The sequence below is a fragment of the Plasmodium chabaudi genome, assembly GCF_900002335.3.
Source record: "Plasmodium chabaudi chabaudi strain AS genome assembly, chromosome: 14".
NCBI lineage: Eukaryota > Apicomplexa > Aconoidasida > Haemosporida > Plasmodiidae > Plasmodium > Plasmodium chabaudi.
Window position 1 is genome coordinate 381875 of NC_030114.2, and position 15176 is coordinate 397050.

The 15176-nt window shown below is 23.8% G+C and overlaps 5 protein-coding genes across 5 annotated transcripts; 3 read left to right on the top strand and 2 right to left on the bottom strand.

The window, feature by feature from the left end:
• Positions 1-584: 584 nt before the first annotated feature.
• On the top strand, positions 585-2936 carry PCHAS_1409600 (protein phosphatase PPM6, putative; the record flags this gene model as incomplete). Its single annotated transcript, XM_739641.2, has 3 exons — positions 585-2481; positions 2679-2734; positions 2910-2936. The coding sequence occupies 3 exons, from the start codon at positions 585-587 to the stop codon at positions 2934-2936; spliced, it is 1980 nt and encodes a 659-aa protein (XP_744734.2).
• A 395-nt stretch (positions 2937-3331) lies between these two features.
• Positions 3332-5356, bottom strand: PCHAS_1409700 (U4/U6 small nuclear ribonucleoprotein PRP3, putative; the record flags this gene model as incomplete). The annotated part of the gene is made up of 1 exon (XM_016799566.1): positions 3332-5356. The coding sequence occupies one exon, from the start codon at positions 5354-5356 to the stop codon at positions 3332-3334; it is 2025 nt and encodes a 674-aa protein (XP_016654840.1).
• A 2343-nt stretch (positions 5357-7699) lies between these two features.
• PCHAS_1409800 (HORMA domain protein, putative) lies at positions 7700-10765 on the top strand (the record flags this gene model as incomplete). Its single annotated transcript, XM_737099.2, has 1 exon — positions 7700-10765. One exon carries the CDS (start codon positions 7700-7702, stop codon positions 10763-10765), a length of 3066 nt encoding a protein of 1021 aa, XP_742192.2.
• Positions 10766-11646: 881 nt separating this feature from the next.
• PCHAS_1409900 (H/ACA ribonucleoprotein complex subunit 1, putative) lies at positions 11647-12270 on the bottom strand (the record flags this gene model as incomplete). The annotated part of the gene is made up of 1 exon (XM_736282.2): positions 11647-12270. One exon carries the CDS (start codon positions 12268-12270, stop codon positions 11647-11649), a length of 624 nt encoding a protein of 207 aa, XP_741375.2.
• Positions 12271-13406: 1136 nt separating this feature from the next.
• Positions 13407-14183, top strand: PCHAS_1410000 (ribosomal RNA methyltransferase, putative; the record flags this gene model as incomplete). The annotated part of the gene is made up of 1 exon (XM_733009.2): positions 13407-14183. One exon carries the CDS (start codon positions 13407-13409, stop codon positions 14181-14183), a length of 777 nt encoding a protein of 258 aa, XP_738102.2.
• Between the last annotated feature and the right edge of the window lie 993 nt (positions 14184-15176).

Genomic DNA, 15176 nt, shown 5'->3' on the forward strand with positions numbered 1-15176 from the left:
ATATAAAGTTTAATTAAATACATGCTTCGTTTTGTGTTGATTAATTCTGTATTTTATCGTATCTTATTCTTTATATACTTTATTTTTATTTTATTACATTTTAGCTTTTAAATAAAATTTTATGATTTTTTATTTGTATTTTTTTTTATTTCTATTGTTATTGTCTTTTTTACCAATCATTGATAGCTTGTAATATAAACACTATATTATTTACAATCCTTTTGGGAATTCACAAATTAGTTATATATTTTAAATATAAACATTTTATTTATTACTATCAATTTTTTGTAAATATATAAAGCGTTACATTTTTTCTTTTCTTTTATTATGCCATAATAAAGCATTTTCGATCCTTTTTTATTGATATTTTATTATATATAATAATTCAGGAACTCTTGTTATTCACACCCCATCATTTGTATTATATATAAACAAAATAATATTCTCTTTTTGAATTTAATTTCGTATAGTACAATTTCATCAAACATAAATAAATAATACATATATGTATATGCATATGTATTCACGCGTGTTTGTTTACACCCCCTTTCCACTCCGTTGCATTTTCAGAATATATAACAATTATGGGTAATTGTATGGCATTTATAAATTATTCAAAATTAAAAAAAAAGAAAAATACATTTACAAATTTGGATTTATATCTTGAAGATGTGCACGATTCAGATAGTAGTGATCAATATAAAAAAAAAATTCGAAAAAACAGAATAAATAATAGTAACGGAATAACAACTAGTAATGATACAACCAATTCAAACGATCAAAAATGTAGTCATATTACAAAAGGAAATATTTCTCATAGTTATGAAAATAGTGAAAATGAAACTTACATTCAAGATAATAATAGTGAAGACATAGTTAAAGAAAAAGGCACAAAAGATAACAACAATACTGAAAATGATCAAAATATCCAATCATATAAATCTATAAATCCACAACCCCACAGTGATTCCATATCTTGTAATTGTGAAAAAAATGATAATGATCAATGTGATTGTGAATTGAATAAATCAAATCAATTATGTGATAAAAGTGGAACATCCACAAGTATAGCAACTATCATTAGTCCAAATATTCCAAAAAAAAAACCAAAACAAAATGTTTTGAATATAAAATATAGTAATATGGCATTAAGTGATATACGAGACACTGATATTGTAGTTACATTTTTATTTAGTCTCTTCCTTTATTTTAATGCTAATAATATTGTAGATATGTTAGATAGAAATAAAAGAGAAAGATATTCATTAAAAAATCCATTAAATATTAATCATGATGTTATAAAATTTCCAACTTTTCCAAAAGAAATCATCGATAATTTTTTAAAAAATGATTTCACATTATTAAAAAAGTATATAAAAAATAAATGTAATAAATTAAAAAAAAAATATAAAACAAATTTAGAAAATGTAAATAATGAAAAAGAAGAAAAAACTGGAAAAAAAAATTTTAAATATGAATTAAAAATAAAAAAAGAAAAATGCTCATTTGCAAAAATTGTAGAATCAATTGATAGAAATGAATCAACATTTAGAGATATCACAGAAATATTATATGATGAAAATATGCCAGATATCAAAATTACATTTGTTGTTATGGGAGCATATTCTTTTTATCAAAAAAATATGAAACCATTTCAAGATAAAAATACATTCTTTTATAAATCACCATCATATTCATGTGATGCAGAAATATCAGTAGCATGTAAAAAAGGAAGAAAATTAGATTGCCCCAATCAAGATGATTTTACAATAATTCAAACAAACGAATGGATCTTAATTATGGTATTTGATGGACATGGTCCATCAGGGCATGATATAAGTAATTTTTCTCATGTGGTTCTTCCATTAATATTTTCATATAATATCGAACGAATATTTGAAAATCCAGTGCGCACAATGAAAACAATATTTTATATGATTAATTGTTATTTAGTTAATTATTCTTATTGTATAAATAATAATATAAATCCTATTAATATTAATTTTATTGATTATAATTTAAGTGGAACAACCTGCACTATTATTTTATATAATTTTTTAACAAAAAAAATATACTCTGCTCATACGGGTGATAGTAGAGCAGTTATGGGCAAATATGATGCAAAGACTAACACATATAAATCATATAATATAACAGAAGATCATAAACCTTCTTTAAAATTAGAAAAAGATAGAATTCAAGCATTTGGTGGTGAAGTTAAAAAATTACAAGGAGATGTATCATATAGAGTTTTTGTAAAAAATGAAATGTATCCTGGCTTAGCTATGAGTAGAGCTATAGGGGATATTACCTCTTCATTTATTGGTGTCACTTGTGAACCTACTATTAAAATTTTCGATAAAACAGATGAAGATAAATTTATTATTGTTGCTACTGATGGCATATGGGAATTTATAAGTAGTGAAGAATGTGTCCAAATGGTCTCGAGAAAGCGAAAGAAAAAAGTCCATGTTGCCATGGGTATGTCTCTAAAAATGTCAATCATTATATATAACTTGCATATAATTAATTTATTGAATGTGTTCCAATATTCTTCCAATTTTCCATTATTATGCCGATTCTTGAGCGCTGCATAGTCCCAACTTGGCTCCCTCTTCATACATATTATTTTTTCACCGGGTGCAATAAAATATTCTTTTTTTCTTTTTTTTTTGTAGAAGAAATAATTAAAGAGTCATGGAGAAGATGGGAACGAATTGATACCGTCGACGATGTAACATAACAAATAAATACAAAATATATCTTATGTGTGTGTTGTGCTTACATTTGAAATCGTTTCATCTGTATTTTTGCATGTACTTGTGTTTTCTCTAAATTATGCACCCAATATATTTCCACACATTTTTATATACAAAATTATATCATTAAATTTTTTTTTTCCTTTTCAGATGACCCTTGCCATTCTATATTTCTAACCTATTTTTTTGTATGTTGAAGTATCGATAATTAATCTAATTCTTGTTATTTTTATTTATAATTTTTTTTTAACAAGAATTTTGAAATTTTCTTTGTTTGATTTTATTTTTAATTCTTTTATGATTTAATAAATTTAAAAAACAGTAAAAAATAAAAACATGCTAATAATAATCGTATAGTTATTACTATAATAAATATTTTTATCTACACTTGATAAGTTGTTAAGTAAACAACTGTAGAGTTTTTTGCGCAATTGTGCAAATTGAACAATAAACAAATTTAAATGAAAAAGTAAAAAAGTAAAAAAATGAAAAAGTAAAAAAACGAAAACAGGGAATATTATGTATGAAAAAAAAGCTGAAAACAAACACACATCGGCTTGCTTTCTTCATGTCTATATTTCCAATACATTGTGATGCTTTTTAATAATGTGAAAATAATGCATGGCATCATGTTCCTTCAAATATTCTGTGACTTCCATCTCAGTTTTAGCTACAAGAATTTTCCAATTTAAAAAATTTTTTTTTTTAGTAGTACCACTCCAAATTAAACTACAATTAACTCCTCTTTCTCTATTTATCATGCTAAAATCGGTATCACCATTATTTTCGAAATTTGTGTTATTATTATTATCATCAAATTCATAGTTTGTTTTACTTTTATTTCGATTTTCATCGTTATTTCCATTACCCATATCATCACCTGCCTCTTCATCCTCGTCGCCTTCCATTTCATCTTCATCCCATTTAATTCTTCTGAAGATTAAACGTTTGTATCTTTCTATTGATATATGTTTTCCTTCGACAATTATAAAATTATAAAGAACAGTCATTACAAATACGCCTGTCAAATGTAGTTGTTGAGCATTTATATTAATCTTAAAAATATGTTTTTTATTATTTACTTTTGTTATATATATAACTAAAACTTCATTTTCTTCATCTGGATTTGATTTCCATTTGTTGATTTTTTTTTTACTTTTTTCTTCTGGTTTTAATTTTCTTTCTTGATTTTGTTGAAAATGTCTTAATTCTCTTTCCTTCATCTGTTCTCTTACTTGTAGTTCAATTCTTGATGGTTGTGCAACGGCACTATTTCCTAGAACCCTCATCAAATTTGATAATTTCATTTTAGGGGGAGGTGGAGGAATTAAACCAATTCGTATTTTATCTTGTTTTTCTCTTTCTTTTTCTTGTCGTTTTCTTTTTCTTAATTTTTTTCGTTCTAAGGGCGTTAAAAACATATGAGGCGTATTTAATGATTCATCTTTTTTCTCTGCATTTAATGGAACCGGATGTTCTATATATTTTGTTATTCTTTTCAAATTTATTTTATATAAGGCATTATTAATTATTAATTCAGAGTTTTCTAAAACAAGTATTTTGCTATTCTCACATTTTTCTAGTTCCTTATTAACTTCAAACAGTGTTTGTCTCGAAAATACATTTTCACTTTCTTCACTATTTTCTTCTTCGTCATTAATATTTTTATTATTCCAATTATCTATTTGTTCGCTAATATATTCGTCTAAATTTTCCTTATCCTCGACCTTTTTAAATATTACGGTATCCCATTTTTCATCAATATCATATTTATCAGATTCAGACCATTCCTTTTGTTTTGCAAAATTATTAATACTATTTATGTCTATCAAGTTGGGGTTTATATTTATATCATTTCTTAAAAAGTTTAATGATAGCTCTTCAAAAGATTGCCCCTTCTTTTTTTTCTCTTCAAACATTTTTTTAATATCATTATTTATATTTGATTTACTATTATAAAATTTTCTTGCTGTTGCTTGTTGTTTAATATATGAACCTGGGACTATAAAGTTTAAAGCATTTTTTTTTTTTTTGATCGCATTATCATTTTTATTATTATTTTTTATTCGAGGGTCAAACCATTTTGAATCTTCAATTATTTCATCATCCTCATTTAAAATTTCTTTTTTTTTTAAAATATTATTTTCATTTAATTTATTTATATTCACTTTTAAAGTTGAATAGGGTATTGGTTTTATATTTATTACGTTACCTTGATCATCAATTTCTCTTCCCTGGTCATCAAATTTTAATGCTTTCGGTATATATTTTATTTTGTTTATATTATTTCTTATTTCATCTTTAAGCTGATTTGCTCTTTTTGCTTTTTCAATAGCAAGTTTTGCAGATTCAGTAGCCTTTAATATATTTAAATGGATTGCTGATGTTAATAATGGTAAATTTAAAACAGGATTTGGTATCCCTTGGTTGGATATGCTCCCACTATTTCCAACGCTATTAATTAGTGGTGTTTTAGAATTTAAAGCTAAATTCTCTAAAATGTTAACTGGCTGATTATCATTTTCATCTTTTTCTGCATCATCTTTCTTTTGTGCTTCTCCCCACCTCGATTTTCTTTTCTTTTGATTTTCATTCATGCTTCAATATATAATAAAAACCACGAAAATTCATACAGTTATAATAAAAATTGTAAAAATATAGCAAATATAAAGCTATAAGTTTATGTATATATCATTAAACTGATGACATATGATAAAAAAAAGGGTGAAAAGAATATGTAGCTATCTACATTAGGTTGAAGAAAACCTAAAAATAGCACCGCTTCAATCTCATAAATATTTTTATTATATGTTTTATTTACTGAAGAATATAATTCTCCAACTTAAAAAATAACTATCATATTATATCATAAGAAAAATAAACCATTTCCAAGGTATCACAAATTAGATATATCCATGCATATAAAATGTGTTTAAGAAAATTTACATGAATATATATAATTCAATTATATGCACATATGTATTAATGCACACCTATTATACCATGCATATTCATCAAACTTAAAAATACATATATGCTACAACAATACATCCCAACTTATTTTATCTACTTTAAAAAAGCAAATAATAAAGTATAGACTTCCCCATATAGCACTTTCTCTCTCTATATATGTGTATATATAAACTCGAAGTTTTAGCGTGCCATCATATCATAACAAAAATAAAACATTTCTCAATTTTTTATTTGAAATAATAATATGAATATATTGAAGTTATCTACTACTTTAATTGTGTCATATAAAACGATTATCAATTTAACTTATATATGCATATACATATAATTATATTTTGGAAACAAAAAAACTGATAAAAATACTATTTTGTTAGATGATTAGATTTTTAAAAAAATATATTTAACCAAAAATTTATTGATTTATATTATCATTTTCTTTTCGTTTATATATTTTTAATTATTTTATGTATATTATTAATATTTTATTTTTTATTATTTTTTTATTATTTTTTTTTTGTTTACGTATTCCTAAGTTGGTGGTGGGCTTTAGAAGCTAACTACAAAAATATGCTGCGGAAATTAAACAAAAAAAATGAAACTATTTTATTGGAAAAATATTCATTTGAATATTGGATATTTCGTTATAAATTGTTTTTTTAACCTCACATAATCATACTATTTATTTATTTAATATTTATGCATATTTTTCGATATATAATTGTTTTAAATTATGAATAACTATATCAATTAAAATTAAAGTTTTATGATATTTTTCTTTTTTCTTTTTTTGAAACCTTTTATATTTCTATATATTTATTGATAATATTTATTTTGTATTTTTAACATCACTATCATTATTTGTAATGTATTGTTTTGCTAGCAAATTAATTCTCATTCCAATAATCTTTTATTGACATATCACCCTTATTTTGTTTTTCCAACTGTTTTATACTTGGCTATATGTATTATAATTCCATTCCTTTTTCCATGCATATTCATTTCTTAATGTTATCATCACATTATATATACATATATCCATTCTTGTACGTCTTTTGAAATTGCCATAATAATATATTTATATTTTTGTTTTATTAAATATTTTACACTTAATGTTGTTCATATTTTTTTTATAATGTAAATTATATTTTGTATTTCACATTATTCCTATATATATTGCTTAATATATATATATTAATTAATATAATGGGTGTATATTGCACACATGTCTATATATAGATTATATATATTACCGATATAGATAAATACTAGTGTACATGTAGAGATACATCCATATCGAATAAACGCCAATTATATTGAATTCTCCATTGCTATGAAAATGTTTAATTCAATGTGTAATTGTCTTGATATTTTTGTTAATATCTGAAATCTTGTTTTATATGCTATACAAATTTGAAAAAAAAGCAATACTTATCTATGCTATATATATAAAATAATTAAGCATTTGTTTTACAAATATATTGTTTATCATTTTGTTTAATGCTTTTACAAATAAAATTTTTGTCACATAATAATTGTTTATTTTTAAAATTATTTTTTTATGATACTACGCATATGTAGATATTTATCTATATGCATATTTTATTAGTTGTACATATTATTGCAACATATTGTTTATAGGCATTTTGTGTGTCTTTTTGTCACCTTAATATTTATTTTCTCAGCGCGTATTTTAATTTCGCCTTATTTAAACAAAAGAATGGAATAAAATTAAATCCAATTCAATTACTAAGAACGAAAAGTTAACTAAAAAATGGGCTAATATCAACTTAGTAAAGACCTTAGACCATTTTTTGTAAGTAAATATAACAATAACACAAAGAACATAGAAAAAGTATATATATCTGTTTTATATTTTTCATATAAACACTTTAATACTTCGGTATTTTGTTTTATATTCTTCATAATTTGTGTTTACTGTTTTATTGTACTTTATTATTCTTACGAAAATGATTTCACGAATGTCTGTGAGGACACATACCAACGTAGAGGCCTTAACAAAGCAGGACTCTGTAAATATGATGAAAAATATAATTAAATTGGGAATAAGTTTGGTTACATATTTACGCAATTTATTTGAAGAAAGAGCTTATGAAGAAGTTTGTATACAAGAGTTAAAATTAAAAAGACTATTACCAATTAATTCAGAATCACACATGATAATAAATTGGCTAGAAAAAGGGGTTTTTGATGCAATAGAAAAGGAATATCTTCGTATATTAATTCTTGATATAAATGATATATATGATAATACCCTTGAATGCTATAAATTTAGTTTTTCTTATAATACAGTAATAGGAGGAGGAATAGATATCACTTTAGAAACTTCAGGAAACAATGATCCAAATAACATCGGAAATAATGCAACTACTACTGCTAATAATAATAATTATAACGGTGCAATGGAATATAATGAACTTATGGAAGAAAAACGAAAAAGTTACAATATGAGCCGATTACAAAATATAAAGGAAAGACTACTAAATAAAAATGGAGCAAAACCAAAAAAAGAACCATCTTTATTATTAAAAAAAAATGCAAAAGAAAAAACATATGAATTATTACGATCATTAGTTTTATTAACACAAACATTAAGTCCTTTACCTGAAAAAACATATTTATCTATGAAGCTACTATATTATGATGAAATTGTTCCATATAATTATCAACCTCCTTATTTCAGAAATCCAGGAAATAGAGATTTATTAAAATTTATGAGTATGCCTAAAGAAAATTTTGTTGGAAAAATCGATACAGGGCACCATTTTTTGTCGATTATTGTTAATTCAACTTGCAATAATTCAACACAAGAAAATAGTACATATGATTATGATACCAATTCTAATCAAATGGAATCAAATACAAATATACAAGATATGTACAATGAATATAATCAAAATAATACTATTGATAATCATGTCAATAACCACACAGCTAATTTAGATACGTATTTATCTAACAATTATAATAGACATATAAATAAAGGATACATTGATGATACATTTCATAGTTGCCATCATAAATACTGTAACAGTACTTACAGTAAATATTATAATAATCATATAAATAAATATCATGGGAATTATACTAATATATATAAAACTCATGGGTATGAATCTGAACAAAGTAAATGCTGCTCACATTTTCATGACGAAGATCGATATGAATATTTAAAAAACTATTTGAAAAAATATAAACGTAATGATGATAAAAATAATTATGCAATTATTGATGATGATGAACATAATAAAACAATCGAACAAAATTATTGTGATCATACCTATAGGAGTTATAAAAACTGGTACAATAAATACTATCCTCACGCCTCAAAAATGGAACAATATTATAGCCAAAATAATGAATATATTACAAGTAGGCAAAAACATCAATTAAATAAAATAAAAAAAAACAAACTAGATGCAAGAATCAGAAAAACAAATATAAATAAACTATTAGCAGCATCTATATTAAATAATAATAATTCTGATGATTCAATCATTGACAGAAAACGAAAGGAAAAAAATCTCTCTCTTGCCAGAATATTAAAATCAAATAATTATCCAGAGTATAGTAGCAATTCGGAAAGTAATGAATGTTGTGCAAAATTAGGAAAAATTATATCTCAAAATAATATAAATGATAATGATGATGATAGTGAAGATGATTGTGTACAAGTTGAAAAAAGAGAAATCGAAAATTATAAAAACAAAAAAAATAAAAATCGTATACCCGATAACAATCAAGGTTATGAAATTAAAAAAAATAAATATTTAGAAAAAATCAATCATATTCCACCAATTCAATCTAATTACCCTACTACCAACGCATATATAGATTCCACTCCCCCTTTGAAAAACCGTAAAAGATTTCAAAATAATTATATGCTAAATGAAACAAATTTACAATCTTCTCCAATGAAAATGCCAACAGACAAATTGTTGCAAGAAAAGGAAGCAGCATGCGAAGGAAATGATATGCAAATGAATACCCGAAGTAACAAATTTATTTTCCCAGAGGAATGCGATCAAATTTCATCATCAAAATTGAAAACAAATACAAAAGAAAAAATTCGAAATAGAAAAATAGACAAAGAAAGACAACGAATTATAAATCAACATATTACAATAAGCAAAAAGAACAAATTATTATCCAGAATCAAAGTTTATATTACTCGATATAAAATATTAGATGCATCAAGGATTCGAAAAAAAATACCTACAGCATCCAATAATGATATTAATATTGTAATAAACAATCTTGTTAAAGATAATATACTTGAAAAGAATGCAGATAATTCTTATAATTTTATTAATAAAAGTCAAAGCGCACAAAAGATTAAAAGCGCAAGCATACAAAAAAATAAGGATTTAAATTATCAAAATGATAATGAGCACTTGCAAAATGGCAATGACGCTCATAACACTTCGATAATGTTGGACCAACAAAATCTCAATATACATTCCAAAAACAATGATACAAATTATACTGATAAATCTTCAAATGAACAAAGTGATACAAAAAATTTAGAAGCATGGGGTAAGGATGTAGACAAAAGTAAATATCCCACTTCGAACGTTTATGGTAATAGTAAAAATGTAGGTAATCCTCCTAATCACAGCAACCCATCCTATTTACCTACAAATAATATGAACAAATTATCAATGCAAAAAGGCAATAAAAATGAAATCTCTAAAATTGCAGAAAATAACGAAATGGGAGAGGCTTCCGAACTTAACAATGAAATCCAAAAATTATACGATGACGCTTATAGTTTGTGCCAAAAAACAAAATACGTAAATAAAGAAATAATCACAAAGGGACTTGGAATATATCCTTTATTATCCAAACCACTACTAAACAGATTAATGAAAGAAGGTGTCTTAAAAAAAAAATTTATAAAAAACAAAGGATATGAAAGTAATATATTTGTTCCAATAGAAAGTATTTTTCAGGGAAATAAAAGTTCAAATCTAAATGAGAATATTTTAACAGAAAATGGAAAATTCCCTTCATAAAATTGGTGTGATAATATAAAAACTGATTAAACCAAAGTTTTATATTTAATGCTAAATATGTTGTATGTATTATTCCCTATTTTAATATATACCCATGTGTTGAGAAAAAGCCCGGGCTTTCTTGGTTATGAAATATATTTTCATATGGCATTTTAATACCGCGATATGCATAAGCTTATTCTCGTAACTTTATTTATTTTATGTAATAAAAAAAATAGAATAATTTTTTATATTTGTTTATTTGCTTTTACTTGCATATATGTTTGCCAATGTGTATTTTCTTTAACATAAACTCGTTTGATGAAAAAAACATAAAATGGCAAAATAAAATAAAGAAAAAGGGGATACTACAAAAAAAAACATCACATTGTTTTTTCATTTGAAAGACAACTAAGTGAATAAATTAAATTTAATTATATTTTCTCATAATAGTTTTTTAAGTATGCCCAAAAAATATATAAAATAATAATGATAAAATTTAAAAAGTTAAAAAAAATAAAATAACAATGGCAATAAAGATAAATAATGAATGACAAATTCATGCTTACTTTTATTCATTAAAAATAAATAAAGAGTAAGCCTTTGTATATTCAAATATATAGAGAGAAAGAATTTATCCATTTTAAGCTTTCATTTTTTTAAATTTCGACAAAAAACAAATAAAAAAGGGGCAATCCAAAAATATATATAAATAAGTATATATATTTTATCCGTATACTTGCACAGGTATATTTTTATTGTCCCCCCAAAATAAGATAATACATTCATAATATAGAAATTTATGACAAAATGAATAAATAAATATGTGTAAACATAAAAAACAATAAAAATCAAATAATATATACTAAAATAAAAGATATGTATATATGTAGAAATCCTGTTCAAAATCTACCTCGTTGATTTCCAAATTTACGGCCACTATTCGATCTATTCTTGAAATTGTTATTGCCTTTATTGCGATTTCCCCCACCAAAATTATTTCCTCCAAATTTATTACCTCCTGAGTTATTCCAATTATTTCGATCATTTCTATTTTTTCCTCCAGATCCGAATTTATTTTGCTTATTAAAATTTGTATTAACATGATTATTGTTATTGGCATTTTTTTTCTTGTCCCTATTTGCCTTTCTCTTCTTTGGATTTTTCTTTTCTGCACTTTTGTCTTGTGGTAAAAATCTACTTAAAGGTAAAGTTTGAGATTCATCAATATAAAATTTAGTATCATTTGAAAAAGATTTTGCTAATATTCCTTCTTTTAATTTAACTGAAAAATAAAATTCATTAATTGGCCCTAAAATTTCTTCAACCTTTCCTATTTCTTCTTTATTTTCTAAAAATATTCTACCATTAAAATATGGGACTAAATTTTCTAACGAATTTTTTATTACTACATCATTTTCACATGATTTATAATATGTCCCACCCAAAATTATTTTCCCCATTTTAAAATCATTGTCGTAGTTCTTTTTAAAGCTGTTCTTCTTATGATGCTTAAACTGACCCATTGTATCTTAAATTATAATCTATATACTTTTTTTGGCTATTTTATTGACTTACAATTATAAGTAATGCCGAAATTGTAGACGCACAATCACCACGCATACAATATATATAATTATCTCCAACGCATACAAGTATGATTTATTTTACTATTCTTGATACTGAACAAATTTGCTTTCCAAATTTTTATTAAATTTGTTTTTGTTTCATATAGTATTACAAAGCTCTCTTTTTTTGGCTATGCTTATTTGGTATATACTTAACTAATATCCATCGGAATTATCGTATACTAATTGTAAATACATAAAATTGTTATTAATATGTATTGCATAAATATCCATATAGATACAAAGGCAAATGCCAAAAATATATAAAAGAAATGGAAAATGGAAATAATAAAAATTGTATACGATTTTTTATGAGTTATATACGGGTTTTATTCTCCTCTCTTTGACATTATTTAATTTAATTATATTTTATAGTATAAATTTTAAAATTTAATCTATAGGTTATTTGTTTTTATTAAGCTAATATAAATAATAACAATAACCAATTCAACAATAGAAATGTTTATCTTTATTTCTTCGTCATTTAATTTTCTATATATTTATTAATTCCCCCATTAAATTTATAAAAATATTAACTTTATCATTTTTTTTTGCATATATTTTTTTTAAATTATAATATAAAATTTACAATTTTTTCTCGTTTTTAATGCTGCATATTATTAAGCAGGTGTATATATATGTATGCAAAAAGGTTTTTTATTTTTTTGGAAAAAAATTCAAAGTAAATTTCTTTATTTTTTTATTGTATGCATGTATATATTTTTTTGGTTCAGAAATTATTGCATAAAAACATCCAATCCATGTGCAACATTTTGTAGAAAGATTTAGAAAATATACAAAGTAAAAATAATGCAAACATATAAAAAATATAAAAAGGGAAAAAATATAAGATGGCCTATAACATTTAAATACTTGTAGAATTACTTTATTTCCTAAGCAGAAACATTGAGAAAGTTCATTTATGCCAAAAATCCATAAAAGAACATAAAATATGTTGCATACAAACTATATATGCATGTATATGTATATACATATATATCTACAATGAAAAGCAAATATTTTGAAGAAAAAAGATGATTTTGCCAAACTTGTGCCTGAAGAAAAATTTTATGTTCCAAAGTACCTACGTAAGGCTATATAAAGAAGCATTGCCAAAAATATATAATAAAAAAAGTAGTCATTCAAGTAAATGGATTCAAAGACAAATAACAGATCGATACGTGTTAAAAGCCAAAAATGAAAATTATCGAAGTAGAGCTGCATTTAAATTAATAGAACTAGATAACAAATACCTTTTCTTAAAAAAAAATAAAACCATTTTAGATATTGGTTCGTATCCTGGGAGTTGGTGTCAAGTTATTTTAGAAAGAACCAAAAATTATGCAAATGAAATTATTGCAATTGATAAAAAAATTATGGACCCATTACCAAATGTCCATTTTATAAAAGCAGAAATTGGAAAAGATAATGTAGATGACCAATTAAGAGAAGTATTAAAAGATAAAAAAATTGATATCATATTAAGTGATGCAGCTGTTGCATGTATTGGAAACAAAATTGATGATCATTTAAATTCGTGTGAACTTACATTATCTATAACAAATTTTATGGAACAATATATAAATATCGGAGGTGTTTATATTGTTAAAATGTATTTAGGTAGTCAAACAGATAATCTTAAAACGTATTTAAAAACAATATTTCAGTATGTCAATACAGCCAAGCCAAAAGCCTCTCGAAGTGAATCACGTGAAATATACTTAGTTTGTAGAAATTTTACAGGAAGAAAAAAAATAAGTGAGGATATACAAATTAAAGGTGCCTTTTCTTCCAAAGAAGGATACTATTAAAATATGCAGCAAATATTGTGAAAAATTATTTACATTTTTGAAATTATATATTATTTTTTTGTTAAACACAAATTATAGGAAGGAACATCGTTCTCATAATTCATATATATGTATGTGGGCTTGTTGTTTTCCCCTTTTCCAACCAATGCATACACATTCTTCCATATTACATAATTAAATAATGCTTATTTCGTATTTTTTTTAATATAAACATATTTATTGTCTAATTCAATTTTAATTTGTTTTTTATTTTTTATTTTTTTTTTGCTATATAACATGCATATGTGTATTATTAGCATAATACAAATATATATGCAATTCTTAGTAATGGATTTTCCTTTTGCACAAATAAACATGCTTTTTCAGCTATGCTATGAAAACAATCTTAATAATACTCTATAAAATAAAGTTCAATATAATTTTAACCCCCCTACATGTTTACATATATATTATTCAAATTGACTCACACCCCAAATACCAACTAACTCATATCTTATATTTTGTTATTTTCCATTTAAAAAAAAACGGAAAATATATATATCAAAAAGTTTTGTAAATATTTTTTAAAAATAAAAATATTGATTTTTACAATCCACTGTTTTTTAATTAAATACCAATTCAATGTTAATGGTTCCTGTACTATATAAATAAATCCCCAAACGGATACAGGCTTGTTTCAATTTATAGAAATCAAACTATTTATTTTACATGATTACAAATTATATAAATACCTATGTAAAATATATACATGATAAAAAAATATAAAAATGTTTTTTTTGGAGTTAGCTAGTTAAAAAAAAATAAATATTTACCGTTTAGAAAATACAATATAAAATACTATATAGTTTTTTAAGGGCGGGGATCATATTATATTTTTCTTTTCTTTTGCAATAAAATAAATAAAAATTAATAAATAAATTATTTTCTTCAACACGCCCAAATTGTGTTTTCATGCTTTCTGAACTTTTTTCTTAATGTAGTTATTATATATTA